Source organism: Micropterus dolomieu, linkage group LG13, assembly GCF_021292245.1.
Source record: "Micropterus dolomieu isolate WLL.071019.BEF.003 ecotype Adirondacks linkage group LG13, ASM2129224v1, whole genome shotgun sequence".
Classification (NCBI taxonomy): domain Eukaryota; kingdom Metazoa; phylum Chordata; class Actinopteri; order Centrarchiformes; family Centrarchidae; genus Micropterus; species Micropterus dolomieu.
Window position 1 is genome coordinate 9,851,943 of NC_060162.1, and position 21,094 is coordinate 9,873,036.

At 41.0% G+C, this 21,094-nt stretch overlaps 1 protein-coding gene across 1 annotated transcript; it reads left to right on the forward strand.

Annotated features, from left to right (window-relative positions):
* Window positions 1–1,163: 1,163 nt before the first annotated feature.
* On the forward strand, window positions 1,164–20,960 carry LOC123982205 (proprotein convertase subtilisin/kexin type 5-like). Its single transcript, XM_046067623.1, has 25 exons — window positions 1,164–1,314; window positions 1,452–1,574; window positions 1,784–1,886; window positions 2,189–2,379; window positions 2,628–2,712; window positions 3,146–3,249; window positions 3,405–3,543; window positions 3,752–3,867; window positions 4,060–4,162; window positions 7,495–7,631; window positions 8,626–8,826; window positions 9,010–9,078; window positions 9,202–9,244; window positions 9,433–9,575; window positions 11,009–11,209; window positions 12,019–12,102; window positions 12,235–12,433; window positions 13,313–13,527; window positions 15,136–15,378; window positions 16,237–16,473; window positions 16,593–16,770; window positions 17,483–17,700; window positions 18,259–18,359; window positions 18,788–19,001; window positions 19,996–20,960. The coding sequence occupies exons 1-25, from the start codon at window positions 1,164–1,166 to the stop codon at window positions 20,478–20,480; spliced, it is 4,083 nt and encodes a 1,360-aa protein (XP_045923579.1). The 3' UTR covers window positions 20,481–20,960.
* The last annotated feature ends 134 nt before the right edge of the window (window positions 20,961–21,094 follow it).

Consider the following 21,094-nt stretch of genomic DNA (forward strand, 5'->3'; position numbering starts at 1 on the left):
GTCATCTTTTGGACAGCTGTCAAGTCAGCAGTCTTCCCCATGATTGTGTAGCCTACAGAACTAGACTGAGAGACCATTTAAAGGCCTTTGCAGGTGTTTTTAGTTAATTAGCTGATTAGAGTGTGGCACCAGGTGTCTTCAATATTGAACCTTTTCACAATATTCTAATTTTCTGAGATGCTGATTTTGGGGTTTTCATTAGTTGTCAGTTATAATCATCAAAATTAAAAGGAATGAACACTTGAAATGTATCAGTCTGTGTGGAATGAATGTATACATTATACAAGTTTCACTTTTTGAATGGAATTACTGAAATAAATCAACTTTTTGATGATATTCTAATTATATGACCAGCACCTGTGTATATATATATATATATATATAGATCAGGGAACTGGTATCTGGGCAAGTTTCTGGCAAAATTCATTTCTGGGAATTTTCCACTACATGTCTTGCTTTCAGAAAACTCTGCAATGTCAAAAATACACCACAAAATAGCAACAAGAGAAACTCAAGGTGTTGGTAACTTGGTGGTTTAAAGCACACTGGAGGAAAAGTACATTTTTCAACTGCTCTGGATGAAATTACTGTCTGTGTTTATCACATGACTACAGTTCCCCTCAGCTCAGTGGAGTGTGTTTGTGAATGTCTTTAAGCTCATTGTTTTGGTTTAGGACTCTCAAGGTTACTTATTTTAGTTTTTCTCACTACTCTTAATTGACTGGAATGTTTGTTTTTTGCTGCTTTTGGAACTATTATACTTTACTCCAGTACATTCATTCAAAAGTCACTGCTTATGTTACTGATATGTTACTGCATCAGTAAACATGTTTGGCTAATATATAGTGATAAAACACTGAAAGCCGACATTTGGGTTAATGGGTACTTTTACTACTGATAATGAAGTGTATTTCACTGACAATAGTGCTCTACTTTTACATAAGTAAATAAATTTGTACATTTTAACTGTTAATTTTTTTAAGTAATACTTCTTTCAGTGCTAATTAAGCACAATATAAACTGAATGATATTACTATTATTAGCATTGTTAGCAATGGTAGTAGTAGTAGTAGCATCTGCTGCAGTATTAGCAGTAGAAGTGGCAGTAGCAATAGTAGAGGTGGTAGTGGTAGTATTACTGGTAGTATTATCCTGATTATGTAATGTTTTGGTTTAGGCCTCTTGACGACTCCACTGAGGGATTTCAGAACTGGGAATTTATGACAACTCACTGCTGGGGGGAGCAGGCAGCAGGGGAATGGACTTTGAAAATCCGGGATACTCCCTCTCAGAAGAGAGAAAACACTGAACTAGGTCTGCTCTTCCTCTTTGTAACATCTCAGTATTGTGAAACATTGAAGTTCAACTAGAACAGCAGCTTAAATACAGTGCAGGCCTCCCAGGATAGGCCTCTTATCTTGCTCTCTTTCTGTTTGTCTGTTGTTTCATAGGGACGCTAAAGGAGTGGTCCCTGGTGATTTATGGCACCGCAGAGCAGCCGTATCCCAAACACCGTGAGCGAGCCCGATCGCCTGAGATGCCCGTGGATAGTGCCTTCACTGAAGAATACAGTGGTGAGTCATGTACTCGGCAGGTTTTAAGCTGCCCCTTCTTCTAGCTTAGACCTCTCACACAGCCGCTAAATGCACTCTGATGCAGATTTATAGCAGATGTCAGTTCAGATTGTTTTTTAAGTTAAACATAGAAGTATATCAGCAGTCTGAATAATTTCTCCGTTGTTGCCATGATGGTGCAGTGACTGTGCGATTATTTGCCCTTCCAGGACCCTGTGACCCAGAATGCAGTGGTGATGGCTGTGAGGGGCCCAGCCCGCAGCAGTGTGTCACGTGTTTACACTTTTTTCTCAAGTTCAAGAACAACACAAGGTTAGTATGATAACACAGCATAGAGTACAGTTAGTAGATCCAGAATGCAGTGTACACATTGTGTGTTGATACTGTTGCTGCAAAACATGACTCATACATACTGCAAACTGTTGTTTAGCTGTTTATATCATCCTTTACCAAATCCTTAAAGCTTGCATGTAAGAAGACAAAGAGTGTACATGACCATGATTTCACATTGTGGTGGAGAAAATGTACCCAGAATATAATTGCCTCCACTCCTACACATTTAGAGAGTCACACCTCTTGTCCTCTATGTGCGTTGGTCCGTGTCTGTCCAATAGGATGTGCGTACCAGAGTGTCCCAGGGGATTCTGGGGCGACCGCTTGCGTTGTAAGAGGTGCTACTCCTCTTGTGAGAGCTGCACTGGGAGTCGCAGTGACCAGTGTACTTCCTGTCAACCTGGACATCACCTAACTGAGGGGACCAGTACCTGCACAGCCATCTGTGGGGATAACTACTACCTCGACCACGGTTGGATTTCTGACCTCACACCTGCATTTATGAATTTCAGAGTGCTTTTTCACATTTTGTGATGTATTATAATTAACAAAACAGACAATCCGCGAGTGAACCTTTTATGATCCATGGCTTACAGAAGAGCCGTATATGTGCCTGCTAATGAATAGTCAGTTAACGTAACTGCAGTTGAGGGGTCTGTGAGTAAGACTGATTAATCGTTCGGATGTATATTCTATGTGTATTGTGTGATTTCCCCACAGATGCAAATATGTGCAGAAAGTGCAGTGAAAACTGCTTGAAGTGCACCTCCTACAGCATCTGCACAGAATGCAAACCAGACATAAGGTGAAACAAATTCTCGGATGATGCTTGAATTAACTGCTCAGTAAACACTGCTTCTTCTCTTCCAGCTGCTGAGAATACTGATTCTCCCTGCGCACACATCCTCTGCAGCATCATAACAATTACAAAAGGCTACAATATTTTTAACTCTGTATTCAAAAGAACACAAGCGTTATCCTTCCCTTTCCACACACAGCTCGAAAATAAACATGTATCTTCATTTCTATTTTGCAACATCCTCACATGAAACATCTCAAATTCACCATATTGTTGAGTTAGAAGTTTCCAGAATGCTGTGTTCACTGACTCAGTTCACCAAGTACTTGTGGTGGTGTGCTGTAGGCTGGGAAACTGAGCAGTCTGAAGGTAATGTTCACAGTGTCACATGATTGGCTATGTGTGTCACGGTGCCACATGCTCTCTCCGCCCTCTCCAGTCTGCAGGGGAATCGGTGCCAGCAAAGCTGCGCAGTGGGATTCTACCACGACAAGCAGGAAGGCGCATGCAAGCCCTGTCACAAGGCCTGCGCTACCTGTGCAGGTGAGAGCACAGGTCAAGGGTCATGAACTGTATGAAAACTGAATGTCTTGAACTTGAATGTCATTAAAGCACATGTCATGGTATACACATTGTTGTTTGCAGTACTCCTGTGTCCTTTGTCTGTTAAAAATTGTGTTTGTTTCTGCCGGCATCAGGTGCAGGTGTTGAGGCATGCAACCGTTGTGCAGAGAGCTACTTAATGGAGGAGTGGAAGTGTGTGTCCTCCTGCAGTGCTGGCTTCTACGCCACAGGGCCAAACTCAGAGATAGCTGATGGGCACAGGATATGTAGGAGGTGAGCTCATTGGTGTGTATTCAGGTGTGGGTGGTTTGTTTATCTGCTGATGGCAGGCCTTATACTGGTGGTTGGCTTCTGCGTGTGTTTGTGCTGGTTTTCACACTTGTGTTTGTAGTTGTGTGCCTGTATGGGTGTAGCTTTTTCTCTTGTGTGTTCCGGTCAGTATGTGTGTTTGTGTGTTCAGTCTCTGCGCTCTCCTCCTCAGGTGTGACTCCAGCTGTCTCACCTGTGTGGGGCCGAGCCAGGGGAACTGCAGCAGCTGTTCCAGCGGTCACAGCCTGCAGGAGGAAGTGTGTGTTGTTAACACTGAGTGCACAGACGGTCAGTCAACCATCTTCTTCCTCTATTACATGTTGGCTCACTACTGCTAGATTAACCATAAGTCATGTTTATTTGTAATAAATAAATATTTGGCATAATGTGGCTTTCCTTCTTTGGAATCCGAACCTCTACTATACACCTCAGATGGTTGTTCACTTAGTCTGTATGGTTCTCTTGCTGTGTGTCTATCAGGAGAGTATCAGGACAGTAACGGAAGGTGCCACGCGTGTGATGCAACGTGCCTGAAGTGCACAGGGCCGCAAAGAGAAGACTGCATCAGCTGTGTTTCTTCACGGTGAGATGGTCTTGACTTTTTAGATTCAGGTTCAGAGGAGAAATTAATAAATTTGTTTTTCTGAGTTAAAAAAAAAGGTGTTTTACCAACGTGTCCTTAGTAACAAATAATGTTTAACAGATGTGTTGGTATTTTATACAGTCAAAGCCAGCAAGATGCTAATCAATTAGATATAAATGACAATGAATTGTTTATGTTAAAAAGTACTCAAAAAGTGTCTTCTCTAGAAACACAATTAGGAATGAGTTTTATATTATTATTATTATTATAATAAAATGATTGGCAACTATTATGATAATCAACAAATCGTTTCAGTAATCTCTTAAGCAAAATTAGTAAAACTAAAATGCCAAACAGTCTCTGGTTCCAGCCCTTCAAGAGGAGAGAGGGGTATTTCTTTGTCGTGTGTTATTGTAAACTGAATCTCTTTAGGTTTTCACAAAATAAGATATGCATTCTTCATAATTTGTGAGAATAACATTTTAACATTTAACATTTAATATATGATAAATGACAGAGTAATGTACTTTATACAGTCTTAGGGAAAGGTCAGGGCTGTTGATAAACATATATATATCTATAGACATATTGTGTATATACATATGTGGTAACACTTTCTATGAAGGTCATCGTTATAATGAGTTATGCATATATTTATAACACGATACAATGCATCCATAAGACATTATAACAGTTGTTATCATCACTTACAAACATGCATTAGGCGCTATAGCAAAGTTCATAACGTATTATGACCTTTTGATTTAATGTTTTATAACTAATAGTAATACCAGTTTATATCAATGTGCGCCAAGAATCTCCGACCATGTTCCATAACACATTATAACCACCGACTCTGCCTCATTATAAATACACTTTAGTCACAATTTATTGATTTTGATTTAATGTTTTATAACTAATAGTAATACCAGTGTGGTGTATAATATATGTGCATTTGACACATAACAGTTCAAAATAGCACTGTAGCAGCTGGACAGAGGGTCAGTGACCTCTTAAGGGGAGAGTAGTGGTTGGTGGTTATGTAGGGACTGAACCCTTCTATGGAATTTGACCTCTGACCCCTTGTTTTGTTACCTCAGAATAGTACTAAACCCTTCTCTGGTACCAGATACCTACACACCCTATATAAGCTATGTTTGATGTACAGAGAGACAGAGTGGCCATTGGGCTGGGTCACTCTCCAAGCTGCTGCAGAGCTTGTAATTGATGCTGAACTCCTTGATGTAATAAACCTTTATGATCAAGAACAGTGTCAAGCGGATTTCTTCTCAACACATCATCGCAGCATTATTGTTCGGACACCACACCAGTTTATATCAATGTGCGCCATGAATCTCCGACCATGTTCCATAACACATTATAACCACCGACTCTGCCTGAACATTTTGCAGTTTAGCACAAAAACACAACATAATTACATCAAGGACACTCATTCTCAGGGTGGTGAAAGATCGCTGTTGCCAACCATATAACATCATTTAAGAAGAGGCTGTTTTTTTGTATTTTGAGAAAGGAGAGGCTGGATCTGATGAAAATTAACAAGAAAATTTAATTAAAAAATAGGTGAATAAAAGATGGCATTACAGAACAAACATGAAACACTGCAGTGGACTGGAAAGTTGTTCCTCTTTTCAGATTTACAGCTTACAGTCCTGATTCTCACAAAATGGTCCTCCAGGTATGTGGGCGGGTCTTTTCCTCCAAATGGCTCAGGACCATAGCCATTGGTCGTTTGGTTACTTCTTCGTCACCCAATTAGGAAGGGTGTACCTTACTGCTCTATGTTACTTTTGGTCGAACAAAAGAGCGCCAATTCCCAGACGTGAAACCTCCTTCAATCTACAGGAATAAACAGTCTTTTGCTCTAAACTAATCATGGAGAACAACAGGGGTTGTCTACAAAATGGTTGACACCCTATCTTAAGTGTCAATGAAACAGTCAAAAAACTGTCCTTCTGGCACTAAACAAAGAGGTGTCAGTTTTCTTCACATTACAAAGAGGATACAAACAATGGTTTAATCAACATTCTAATGCAATCATTTGGCCTAAAACCCAGCAGGTTTACATTTGAAGGAAAACACTGAAACACTGGAATACATTAAGTTTGTTGTAACTTTTTAAAACTCAACAAGGCTCAGATGTTGTCACAGATGAATGGCGAGCCTATCGACAGGCCCTAATAGATGCAGTGGAAAATTAAAGACAACCACTTCACAAAACGTAGCCTAGTCAAAGACATGTTAAAGTAATTGAATGGGAATACTGTTTGGGCAGTAGGGATGAGAATCTCTTGGCACTTCACGATTCAATTTGATTACAATTTGATTACAATCCAGAGGGCAGCGATCCATCTTGATGCGTTTTTTTTTCCCGTGTAAATTCTGGATAATTACTAAGCATTTCATTTGCACATTAAAATCCAAAAGAAATGTCTCCTCAATTGCTTAAAAGGACTAGTTTACATCCCTGATTTACTGGTCTGGTGGTCAAACCGCGGTGAAGTTAGTTTCAAGTTGGATATTCGACAGACATTCACCCAGGATCCGGTGACGGCTTCTAACTCAGTTCACCCAGTGTCGACAGTATAAGTGCGGTTAGCTCACCTCCGATAGATCGCTGATCGGGCTCACCAGCGTCCTTCCTTTAACAACCAGTTGTCAGACTCCTCTGGGCACTGAAATATAATTTAACTTAATTATCAGGATGTACAGTATGTACGATACAATTCTAAATTGTGACTAAAGTGTATTTATAATGAGGCAGAGTCGGTGGTTATAATGTGTTATGGAACATGGTCGGAGATTCTTGGCGCACATTGATATAAACTGGTATTACTATTAGTTATAAAACATTAAATCAAAAGGTCATAATACATTATGAACTTTGCTATAGCGTCTAATGCATGTCTGTTATAATGTCTTATGGACGCATTATATCGTGTTATATATATATGGATAAGTCATTATAGCGATGACCTTCATAGAAAGTGTTACCACATATGGTATTTTTAAACATATTCAAATATCTGATTACCAATCTATATGTATATATAAATGAACATATATAGAAATATTGTGTGTGTATATATATATATATATATATATATATATATATGTAGCTCTTAACCAACCATCCCCATACCCCCCTCTCTTCTCTCTGTGTCAACACACTCAGCTTCATCTGTGTAACTCTGCCATATGTTACATGATGTAATGTAAATGAGTTCAGCTCATTTGCATAGACATTATATGTGTTGATTTTTGTGGTCTTGCAAATAAAAAAGTGTTTTTGACGTTGTTATCGGCGGCAGGGCTCTAGATGAGGGCCGCTGCGTGGTGGAATGTGCAAAGGGCAAGTACCAGTCAGGTGGCCAGTGTCACCTGTGTGACCACACCTGTGCCACCTGTGTGGATGCAGAGCCTGCCAACTGTACCAGCTGTGACACTGGTGAGGACAGAACAAGTAAATCACACAGTTTGTGTTAGTGTACATTTAAACTGCGTGTGTGTATTTAGTTTACTGTATTCCTGGGGACCAAAAGGCTGGACCACGCAGGTTTAAAGTGCTCTTTGAGGGTTAAGACTTGGTTTTATGGTTAGGGGTAGAATTAGGTTAAGGCTAGGGTAAGGGTAATGGTTAAGGTTAGGCATGTAGTCGTGGTGATTAAGGTTAGAATAAGGGGCTAGGGAATGCATTATGTCAATGAGATGTCCACACGTTGACAGAGGAACAAACGTGTGTGTGTGTGGGTGTGTGTGTGTCTGTGTGTGTGTCTGTGTGTGTGTGTGTGTGTGTGTGTGTGTGTGTGTGTGTGTGTGTGTGTGTGTGTGGAGAGAGAGAGAGACAGAGACGCAGATTTGGATTTGGTCATAAATTTTTTGCTTTAAACCAATCGTGAACTTGGTGTGGTGAAGCTGTAGTGGTATAGAAAACCCTCCGATGTAGTCTAGACACTGGTGGTGTTGATAAAGGGATGAAGAAAAGCTAGAGATCTGGATGCGATGAGGAGAGGACTTCTGCTGAGCTTGAACTGGGCCTGGATTTGATGAGCAGGAGGTGAATGGGTTGCAGGAGGGCTACCACCAACTACCATAAAGGATAAAGGGAAATCCTATTCATTAATGCAGATTAAAGAACTACAATTTATTTATTTAAGACTGACATTCAAAAAAAAGGAAACTTAAGATTTGCCCAATAGATAATTGATTGTATATATAGTTAAATGACCAGCTGAATGTTTTGTGCATTGGCGTATGCTGCTTACAGAAGAGATAAATGATTCTTTAGACTTAACGGATCTATTTTTTTTTACCAACTTGACATCGAAATCCAAATTGAATTGGCTGTGGAAAACAAAACATATGCATGACCAGGAAGTTGTACAAGCCAAAGTTTGACATCACACTACTTCACACACATTGATATGCTATTTTTTCTCCAGATAAGTTTGAAATGGAGCGTTACCTGTATAAAGGCCAGTGTCTGGACGCCTGTCCTGAGGCCTTCTACCACACCAAGGAGAGGACCTGTGAGCCCTGCTCCGATCACTGCCAGCTCTGCACAAGCCCTACCCATTGCCTCAAGTGTAACTCCTCCTACTACGTCTCTGATGGAGTATGTGCAAAGCTGGAGTGTGGAGAAGGTAAACAAGGTCACAGCCTTATTTATGTGCCAGTTTTCTTATTTCTGTTATGTTACACAGTGACACAGTGTCAGAGATGAAAAAGCATCATATCAAACCTGCCCACCCTTCGCTCTTTCACATTTTTTTGATGGTTCCTCTCGCTGTATCTTTCTTTCACACTCTCTTTTCCTTTTCTCTCAGGGGAGGTGGAGGATCCAGATTACGACGACTGCATGGCCTGTGAGGAGGGCTGCAAGAAGTGCGTCTTGTGTAAGTCGCGGCTCAGTAGCCAAAATGAACGCTGCCTAGGCCGAGCTCCCCTCCCAGTGTGTTGCCAACCATGCTCCTGGTAGTTCCTGTTTAAAAGGAGAGTTTTTTGTCTGCTTTCAACAGATAACCCCAAGCATTGCCTGTCCTGCACTGAGGGCTTTTACAAGTAAGGCTGTGTGCCTCACTGACGCCATGTGTGATCTCTCCTCTGCACTCGCTCTGCCTTTCAATTCGCTGTTATGCTAGAATGAAAAGGGTCCTTTTGCTGTAGATTTGTGTGTGTGTGTGTGAGAGAGAGAGAGAGAGAGAGAGAAAGGGAGAACCACACATATAGACTGCTGCTTTTGTTATCAGTTTTCAGGATGGCTGCTACAAAAACTGCCCGGCTAAGACGTACAGCGTGGAGGAGGAGATGACCTGCGTTGCATGTGATGACAACTGTGTGAACTGTGATGAACATGAGTGCTATTGGTGTGAGACCGACTTCTTCTTATCAGGTAAAACTGCCTCAGATGGTCAAGACATAAAGGCATGAAGCATTATTTACAATGGTGGAAGAAGTCAAATCCTTTACTTGTGTAAAAGTCTTTAAAATGTCACTAAAGTAAAAGTATTTTTAGGAAAATGTACTAAATGTATTAAACATAAAAGTTCTCATAATGCGGAAAAATAGCTCAGATGAGTCTTATATCATTACATATCATATTTTGGATTACTATTACTGATGCATTAATGCATTATGTAAGTAGAGTACTTTAGTAAATGTACTTTGTTACATTCCACCACTGGGAAGTCCTGCATTCAGAATTGCACTTGAAGTAAAAATACAGATGTATTACCACGTATCAAAAGTGAGGTCCTTTACATGCATATTATGTTTACTATATTAGTATTTTATTAGAGCTGATGTTTTAGGCTGTTAGCAGCACTGAAATGTTAGAGCAGGTTGAGCCAATTTTAACAACTTCCTATACTGCTTTACTTTGGATAATTTAATTTAATGTAATTGTATTTTACAACATGAACACAAATTTTATATTTCAAATATTAATCTTCTTAAGTAACTACAGCAAAATGTGCTGTGGTTGCCAAATCTATCCTCCCAGGTTAGTTTAAGATGTTTTGATTGCACACAATTTGTTTTAGAACACATACCATGTAGGATGATATTGACTGACCTACTAAAAGCATTTAAAGTAGATTGTGACACAGGGCTGCTCTAAAAGACAGGACCTCGAGTTAAAATGCAGAAGCCACTGTAAGTGCTTACCATATTAATATATATTGTGCTCTAATGGTGCATACTACCAAATCAGTTTAATCACATGACAGAAAAGATGGGGCCCCAGGGCAGTGCAGTTGGTCATACAGACTTGACTATTGCTGTCAAATAAATGTATATTGAATAAGTATAAAGTACTGTAGTATAAAATGGAAATACTTAAAAGAGTACTCAACCAATAAAGCACTGCACTCATTCTTCTTACTTGTCAAAACCTGGCATCTAAATTACTCAAAATGCAACTCAACTGCAGACAATCGGAGATTCGGCTATGTTATGCTAGTAGCGGCTAATGTAGCCTAGAGCCGCTACCCTCAACAGACATGAGGAGCAGGCTACAGAGGTCTGGTAAGCTCACTTATCTCAAACTCCACACTCCCAAATGTTTTTTTCATTTTTAACTTTTAGTCTTCAGCCCCAACTCACTTATCAAACCTCACGCAGTTTCCTCTGGAGTCACAAAAGGTTTATTCAACTTTTTTTCACATAGGCAGTAACACAAGACCTGTAATTAGACTTTGATGTGTAAAATCGTTAACCTTTAACTAAAGTACAAGTGCTTAAAATTGTGAACTTAACTTGCTCAGGTAAATGGATTACATACAATATTGATCTCAAAAAACAGAAAAATTCTCCTATTTTTCCCAGAGGGAAGATGTGTTTCAGTGTGTCCTGATGGTTTCTATGGCGACGAAGACACCAATGACTGCGAGGAGTGTCACTCAGACTGTGTGACATGTAGCGGCCCCAAGGACGATGACTGTCTGTCGTGTGAGGAGGGGAAGATGCTAGAAAACAGAGCGTGTGTGCCTGACCATGAGGTCTGTCCCATTAAGACCTTTCGCAGCGGTGAGACTAATACTTATGTATTCCACTAATCCAACTGTCTGCTCATAATGAATCAGGGATTTGGGCGCTTTCACAGGGGCAGAAAGAAATCTTGGAGGGTAATTGGTCTGTGTGCCATCGTCCCTGAACCCTGTACCAACTTAAGTACTCCAAACAGGCTCAACTACTGAGCGTCGGCCAGATACAACTTTGAAATAATTGATTGTATATGCCGAACATTTAGTTCCCCCCAAGAATTAGTTGGACAGACCTTAAAACAACATATGGTAATTAGTGCGAGGCAAGACATCTTAATTATAGGAACTAAAATAACTCAGAGAAAAGTACATAGGTTAATACAAAGGTTGAAAATCAACACAGAGAAGCAAAGTTATTCTTTAACTTTGAGTCTCAAACTGTCACACAAAATGTGGGTTTTCTGTAATTGCCAATTGAGGGGGATTACATACTAATCTTAGTTGGGTTTTTATTTCTAAATGCTGAATGAAAGTGGTATCCTCTCATGTTATTCTCAGCAAGAAAGCAAATAAGTGTATTTCCCAAAGTGTCGAACTATAGGCTATATAAATTACACTACTAGCAGTATTGCTGTAATATATCTTCAAGCAATGTTTTTTTCCTTACAAGTAGCTAAGAAGATTGTCCACCACCATGTGACAACTGAAATGCTCATGTTCCATCTGTAAGCCAGGACGATGATTTGTACTATGATGGTCCTGGTTCAGGGCTAGGTTTCCCTCTGCTGTGTGCTGTGCTGTAATGAGGAGCACTGTGGCTCTATCTTGTTCACTGTGTTGTTTAACCTCCAGATGACGGAGAGTGTGAGGACTGCCACCAATCATGTGAGTCCTGCTCTGGAGAAGAGAAGAACCAGTGCACAAAATGTGCAAAAGGTCTGCAAAACATTAGGCGTTTCATGCTGTCTGACCTGCAACAGCACAGTTTCATATTTTCACGACTGCACCACAGCATATCCAGTTTTTTTTGCAGCGCAGTGATGTTTCCTTTTTTTCTTCCTCCCCTAGGGCGGTTTCTGACCACACAGCATACATGTGTGTCAAAGTGTCCGGGGAGTTTCTTTGCCAGTCGGCTGAGCGGTGTGTGTGAGGCCTGCCCTCCAGGCTGTTTGCAGTGTGTGGATGCTCAGCACTGCACCCGCTGTCAGAGCACTCGTAAAGCTCAGTTACTCCTGCAGGATGGACAGTGTGTCCAACAGTGTCTCAGGTCAGAGGTCAATGCTATCACTGTTTCATTTTTGTCTCAAGTTTTAATGTATTTACATGCTTTTTACACACTGGGACGTGAGGGTGCCCCAGCTCGATCTGGAAATTCGATTTGGAAATATGTTGGGAATTCAACCCTGCTGGAAAAATCTTTTGAACATCAGGCCAGATGTTTGATGCGCAATCTCTGAAGAGCCAAAAATGAAATGTATTTGCTGGCCATGAATTTGACATTTCCTACTTGATGTTTATGCGCCATTAAATTGTGACATCCCAGAGACTGAAAAAATATCTCGTCCTTGCTGAAAAGGTCCTTGATTCTCCATTAGAGCTGAGATGACCATTTTAACGTTTTGACCATGAGGGCTTAATTTAAATTTTTTTTTACTACTAAGCAGCTTTTTTCTAACAACACTTAAGTACTACATGATGGTCTGGATAAATTATTAGCTGTCCTGAAGCAGAGAGCAGAGCAAAATGTCAGCCCTCTTGTTTACCCCAGCAGCAATGCACAAATTCATGACAGAATGTTTAATTTTTTTTAAAACACTTAATTTATATATATATATATATATATATATATATATATATATATATATATAGTCCATCCTGACCATAGACTGTCTCCTGACACACATCACAAAGAAAACTAATACTAAAACCAGAGACACAATACATCACCAATGTTTATACCTGCTGTGGTGGTCCTAATTAGGAATTTGACTATAATGCATGTGTTTAGTGATATGTCTAATTTACAGTTTGTCCATTATGCAGCCTGGTTCAACTGATGTGCTTTCAACAAAATGCATAAGAAGCCCAGTAAACTGCAATGTGTGTCTGCATGTGTGTTTACTGATCTCTGTTTGGCTTCTCACAGGGGTTTTCCTATAGGCCAGGTCTGTCGTAGCTGTGCAGCGGGCTGTGCGTCCTGTGGGAAGAACGCCACCCACTGCCTCAGCTGTGAAGAACATCTCCTCCTACACAAGCACCAGTGTGTGGAGGAGTGTCCTCCAGCGCACACTGTCCAGGATAGGGAGTGCCAGCACTGCCCCTCAGCCTGTCAGGAGTGCAGTGCACTCGGGCAGTGCACAGGTACTGAAATACAATGCTAACAAGAGCAAATTCAGCTTTTAGAGGTTCTTCAGTCTAATCCAAAACGCTTTTACTTCTCAATAGCCCTCTTCGAATCATTACCAGCAAGTATGGTATTTGTTATTTTTACCCACACTTGCAACATGGATCTAGGGGTGACAAAATCAGTCGGTCGGTCCACCTCGTTCATCCAAACTGAAAAATCTCAACAACAGTTGGATGGGTTGTTGGCTGCATGGATAATTTTGTACATGAATTCATGGTTTCCAGACAATGTATCCTGATGACTTTGGTGATTCCTTGACCTTTCCTCTATAGCACCACCTTTAGGTTGACATATTTGCTTTTAAATGAAATATCCCAAAAACTATTGGATGGATTATCATGAAATACCTAATTGACCCTTCGCTAAGCCACACCCCAAATACACAGCTGACCAATCACAGCGCAGTATAGGACTCCTTCTAACTGAGGTCCGACACTTTCAAGGCTGCGCTCCATTGACTCTAAAGCAAAAAGACTACAGATACTGTATTTTTCCAAGATATGGTCAAATTCTGTTCCTGGGGCACTTGTAATACTTACAGTCGCTACCCAGAAAGGTTGATAGGAGAAGTACGATTTATTCTCTTTCCAAAACCTAAAATAAATCCAGAAAATTGTCAGCTGTGGATTGTTCCTAATGTAATGTTAGCTAACGCTAACTAACTTCCTACTGAATGTAACGTTATAAAGCCCTACTGTTCTGCTTTTTAATGATTGTAATAATGAACAGAGGCCTACCCAGCTTTACAGGAACAGTGTTGATCCTTAATATCGTTGTCTTTTGTCGCAATCGTCGGGAATGCAGTGGTTCACTTGGACTGTGTGATTGGTAGGCTTTAGCTTCTAACTTTCATTTTTTTCAGTCAGTTTGAGTCAGTTTGACAGCCTGAATACAACCTTCAAATGTATAATGCAACTGCAAAACTGTCTGCTTCTTTCTGAAATCGCTTTAACAAATTTGACAATATTTCTCCAGGGAGTGAAGTAATAGACTGTGGCAGCGGCGACAGTTTGTCGGACTTAGCAACAGTAACTAAGGGGGGCGGGGCTTAGTAAAGGGTCAATTACTGGTGATCCTTTAACTTTTCCTGTAGCGCCATCAACACTTGCCCACTACTTTGGATTATGACCAAATACCTGCAAACTAATGACATTCCCATAAGCCTCAGCCACACTTATTATCAAATGTTAGCATGCTACTAAACTAAGATGGTGAACATAATACATAATGACTGCTAATATCACTATGTTAGCATTGCTATTGTGGACATGTTAGCATGCTGATGGCTTGCTGTAGATTCTTAGTCTTATTCCCCAACATGTCCACTAAATACACTGTGTCTAGATGACATGTCAGAAATTAAAAAAAATCAGCTACTGTGTACAAGTGAGTGATTCACCTGTTTCAATTCTATTTTTCTTTAGTCTTGTTAGAGAGCGGGCTTTTCTTCCTCTTACATTCCTCTTCAGTTCCAGTCTTCCTTTTCAGGCTACTAAGTATAGTTTCACTGAGTTGTACTAAATTGTTCTTCCATTCAGTGCTAAAAGCTGTTCTATGTGCAGGCTGTGAGGAGTATCACTTTCTTCACGAGGGCCTGTGCGTGCTTGACTGTCCCGAAATGTTCTTTGAAGACAAAGAGCAGAGGGAGTGTTTACGTTGCCACCCTGATTGCGCTTTGTGTGACGGCCCGAACAATAATGACTGTGATGCCTGTATGGACCCTGAGGCAACTCTGCACAATGGGGCATGTCTGTCAGCTTGCCCCTCCCACACCTTCAGAGACACTATAACAGGAGAATGTAAAGGTACAACAGAAAGATTTTTCTGCCAGAATTTTGGTTACTGAGTGCTAATTTGAGATGTTGGACTGCACTGAGGGTCACACTCCTCTGATCATAATTAAGTTGGAACCCGTTTATTTTGTTTATCTTATTTGATGTATATTTTATTATACATTCAGAACTGCTGCCCTTTTGGGTATGAGATGCTCCATTTTGCATAAAACTTTTTAACTCTCCTCACAACAATTTCTGTCCCGTAGAACGTCCTTCTTGCATTTTCTCAATTATATTCTCTAGTCTGCCTGAGTGTTTTTCCTGACTTTAGCTCAGACTAAAATAGCAACGCTTTTCAGACGGTTAACAGGCAGCTGTCAAACCTTGAAAACAGAACAGCAATGCCAAAGACAGTTCCCTAGAGAAAGACACACCGCTCTTGTTTTGTTATTCAAAAACACAAAGGATGGTGTGTTTCTCCCAGGAAAATGTTGTAGGCGATGCCCACTATTGCTGCTGCATATTGTAGCTGCCAGCAGTAAGACATCTTAAAGGAAGTACATTGCTGTACTGCAAAATGGACAGAGTTGATTTCTGTGTTTATTTTCATCTGAACTGAACACAGGCTGAGGCAAATGTTTTCACAGATCACACTTTGAGAACCCAATGGGTGGAAACTGCCAGTTAAGATGTATTACTATGATTATTACCGATGAATTATTTAAATATTTGACCTAACAGGTAATGATTTATCATCAGATAAACTATTACCATGTAAGATCAGATAGATATCAAGTCAAGATGAAAACAAATTGATTGTCCTTGATGGGATTCACTGTAGGTCTTATAATACCCCTTGATTCAGTTACTATTTTACTTGTATTTCAGACTGTGATGCATCTTGCCTTACCTGCTTCGGGCCCCATGCTGGCTCCTGCATCAGCTGCAGAGAGGATCAGAGGCTAGATGGCCACAGCCATTGTGTGCCATCAGCCACCAAGTGCTCGCCTCACCAGTATGCAGACCATGTCGGGGAATGCCATCCGTGTCACAAATACTGCCACAGGTGTTCAGGTCCTGGCAAGACTGACTGCCTGAGCTGCAACCAGAGACATCTCCTGCTCAGTGAGTCGTGTTTGGTCTTTGCAGGGTTCTTGAATTCTCTTGATGTCTGCATGTCCTGGAAAGCTCTTCAAGACTTGTTTGTGTAGCTGCATGATCATCATGTGTGTTTGTTGGTACAGATGGCACCTGCGTGGATGAATGTCCCACAGGCTACTATGAGGATGAGTCGGGGCAGAAATGTGAACCTTGCCACCCTTCCTGTCAGTCCTGCGCTGGAAAGCACAGCCATGAGTGTCTCACCTGTAACAACCACCTCTTTCGAGAGGGCAAAGAGTGTGTGGAGACCTGCCAGCACAGGTAGTTTAACCTGCACACCGTCCAGCTGAGTTGCTCATCCATCACATTAAGTGCGGTCGCACAGTGTTGTCATTAATAAAGATAGGCCTAGTCAAATAATGTCATTGTGGACACTAGGCTATTGCTTCTCTTTAGTTAACTGGACAGGGGTGCAGTTTGGAGATAGAATCTAATTTAGACTGAGATTTAAATAGCCATACATGTGGCCTGTAAAATGCTAATTAGGCTGGATTTTATTTGGGTTTTGATTGATTGAGTGTTAAATTAATGTGCCGTTAAATTGATGTGCAGTTAAATACTCTGGAAAAAACAAAAGGGATACAAAGGCTATTAGATACTTTCAGACCTTTATGCAAGCAATGCGGCATATATCAAAAAGTAAAATATTTTACTTTATCATGCAGAACTCGTGTCTTGTAGTTATTGGAATTACAGCTCTTTGAATGGTGCCGGATCTCATGGCTCTTTTCCTTTCCGAGAGCCACTAGTGTCTTGCACTCCTCAGCGATGGTTTGAAGGGTTCTGTTATGACTGCATTCCCTCTGTCTTGGTATCTTGGTCTATGTCGTGTCTGAGTAGTTTTGGTTGTTTATAGGGGTATGTGACTGAGTGGCTGTGGAAAGGAATTTCCTTTGAGGACAAACAAAACTCTTATCGCATCTTCTTTAATTGAATCTAATCTATCGTAACTTTCTCACCGTCTCTCCAATAGTCACTATGGAAACACAAGCTCAAGGATATGTGAGAAGTGTGACCCGAGTTGCGGTGAGTGTATCGGGGACAGGGAGGACAGCTGCCTGAGCTGTGCTCTGGGCCTCATCTACTTGCGGAAAGAAGGCCGTTGCCTCCCCTCGTGCCCTCAGGGATACTACCACGACATTGCGCACAGAACCTGCGAGCCCTGCCACACCAGCTGCAGAACATGCTCAGGTACGAGCATCCACTCAGCAGTAATTTAATATTATGCTGATAAATACAGAATCACATGTAAGTGATGAGATAGTGATGCAGTCATTTTCTCCACAGACTGCAAATGTGAAATCGACCATAGTAATGTTATATACAGGGTCATGCGTACTGTACGTCTTACAAAGGGACAACCATTTAAAACATTCAAGTTTACATTTTATGTAATCTAAAGTTAAAGAACAAGGCTGGTGATATTACGTATTTTTGTTTCTGTCAACAAACACCAAAACCAACAATGTATTAGTCCGTCTCTCAATACTTTTTGACTTCCCCAGCCTGTGTGTGGCCATCAGCCTCAAGCCCACTGGATCCTACTGAAGACATGTGAAGACAAATGTAGTTGTAAATACATGCGGGATTGACTCAAAATAGTGGCCCATGTTGGCATAGAGGAATACATTTCAGGATTTGGTTACACTGGCAATACTTGTTAGTAGGATCAATTCATTGTTGGTGTTGATATGAAGAAAAATATAGAATATCACCAGACCTACCCTTTAAGTTGTCATGTATCTGCAGGAAAAGATTCCCAGTCCTGTGGCTCATGCTACCCTGGATACCTGCTCTCAGATGGCCTGTGTGAGTCCATGTGCGACATGGGCCAGTATCCTGTAATAAAGGTAACCACACTTTTTTTAGGTTTTAATTTCACAAATATTAACTTTTTAAAAATTCCTTACCCTGTCCTTGCTTCACCAAAATAATTATTACTAATGTTTTGGCCCCAGGCATCATATAATGTAATTCAGACTGACTTATTACTGCACCAGGAAAAATCTCAAACAGCAGAGTGAAAATTATTACTCTGTCACGATTTCAAAATAAATCTCAGGCTCATGCTGTGAGGCAACTGACTGAAATTGTCTGGCAGGTAGACGCATATTATTAAGCTGAGAGAAAATGCATCCTTTATATTCAGTCCTTTAAGAAATGAAAGTTGTGCATATCTTTAGAAGCGAAGTGGATGCGATGTAAGATGCATGCTGCAGCAGTGTGTCTGGATTATGAAGTCTTGTCAATGGCAGTCCTTTCTCTTGCCCCTCATCAGGGTTTAGGCCACGCTTGTGAAGACTGCGACAGCTCCTGTATGGAGTGTAGGGGGCCTGGTTCAGCCAACTGCACCATGTGTCCTACTCAGGCCATCTTAGAAGCCGGAGGGCGCTGTCTGCTTTGTTGCCGTGTTGAGGAAGGGGAGGAGGAGGAGGAGGAAGGGGAGGCCACAACACAGCAGCAGGACTGTTGTAACTGCACTGAGACTCGAGGTAGGCAGTTGGTCGATGGTGCTTATTGAAAGAAAATGGAGGAGAATGAAGATGTGCATGACTTGGTTTGAAGTGTCTTTTTTTTCTGAAACTGAGACCCTTTGTCAGGTCATGGCTGATATCCACATTACTTTGATCATCTTTTCTGGTTGTACAGAGGGATGCTCTATAGATAAAACTTTTCAATAGTTTTGGTTATTTCACATTAAGATTTCTGAATTCCCTTTTCCTCTCTTCACCCCTGTTTGAAGGGGGCGGGACTTGGGAAAAAGGTGATGTTAAGCAGTTCTGTGTACCAATCAACAACAGGGACAACATTTAAGTCAAAATGTTGGTGGGTTAACGGCTAAATTTTGGAAGTATTCCGCCAAAAAAATCCCACCCCCTCCCTTCAGGCCTCCCCCAAAGCCAATACCTTAAAACACATTTTCATGCAGAGTGCATGCAGATAGGTAGGTAGACAGACAGGTAGGGATTCAGTCCAAATTAAATGATTGACCGTGCTTATTAAAGTCCTGCGACAGCCACAGATACTGAATTTTTTTCATTTTTGTGTCAGAACATTTGATTTAATCAGGATGTAATTTCTACAAATATAACGAAAAATGCTTCTGTAATAAATTGCTTAGCCTGGGGGGGTTCTCAAGCCCATCACTATGGGTGTGTGGTAATAACTAAACATGGCTCAGATGCATTTGTTTTTTTTATTAGCTCCTTTCTTCTCTCATCTGGATTTTAGAAGACACTGTTTAGACAGATTTCAGTGAATAAATCAAACTGAAATTGTAGAAGTTTTGGTGAGACAAAAATAAGATTTGTGAGGGGGGTCATGTGCCCCCTTCCTTAGTGGAAACTGCACTCTTGAAGATAACAGAAAAATGACAAATCTATTGCATTCAACTAATCAATCAATCAACTAGAGAAATGCTTTAATATCTTCCCATTTAGACAGGAAAATCTGTGTCTAAACTTCCTGTCTTTGTGGGATTTGTAGGAGAGTGCGTCCTCAGCACCAACTTGGCATTCAGGAATGAGGAAGAAGAGGAGGCCAGAGGAAACCTGGCAGTCTTCATTATCGCCTGCATCCTGTTGGTGCTGGGACTTGTGGCTGTCGTCCTCCTCGTCAGACACTCCCGCTCCAAGAGTGCACCCCCAGACATACGTCCCCGTGGCTATGAGAAGCTGGGCTCAGGTGGGGGATACGGAGGCAGCACCAGACACGGCGGCTACAGCTCTGCTTCCTCTGCGTCTTACGGTGGCCGCGCCAGCTCCTCCGGCGGTCAGTTCCAGGAGACTCAGTTGGTTGACATTGGTGAACGTCGCTCAGGGAGTAAGGATGATGACGACGACGACGATGATGAGGACATTGTTTACATGGGCCAGGATGGCACCGTGTACAGGAAGTTCCGGTACGGACAGCTGGGAGAGGACAATGAGGATGAGTTGGAGTACGATGATGAGAGCTACACATTCCGGTGAAGCATAAGAATTTCTCTAAAGAATCATTTCTTCTTTCTCTTCTGGATTCCTCCCCTTGCGTTCTCTCTCTCTCTCTCTCTCTGTCTCTCTCATTCCTTCCTCTGCTGTTTGACTCCTCCTGCCCTGAGGGACAGACCCATTTATCCATCACTGAATATGAGTTGGACCAAATGAGACATGAGAAGCTATTTATAATGAGCTGCATTTCACAACTGCGATCCATTCACAAAATGAAATGTGCTGCAGAAACATTCCACGTTGTTTAGCATTCTTGAGAACTTTTTACATAATTAAGCTTGATTTCTAGAGTAGGTTTTGAGTATGATGATTTATTTTGGCCATTAGACAGTTTCAACAATCATATTATTCATCTTTTTAATTGTTGTGGTGTTGGATTAACATTATTTGATTAATCGTGGTATTTAATTTGCTTTTATATATTCCCAAGTGTTTGCTGTCACTGAATTTTAATTTGAAAATGGGTTGTTATTCTGTTCAAATAAAATCTTGAAAAAAATGCAATTTAAAAGAGCAATTCATGACTTCTCAGGGCGGAAACTGACTGATTTGTCATTTAGCAGCAAAACAATTAAAGTCCAACTCACAAACCAGAC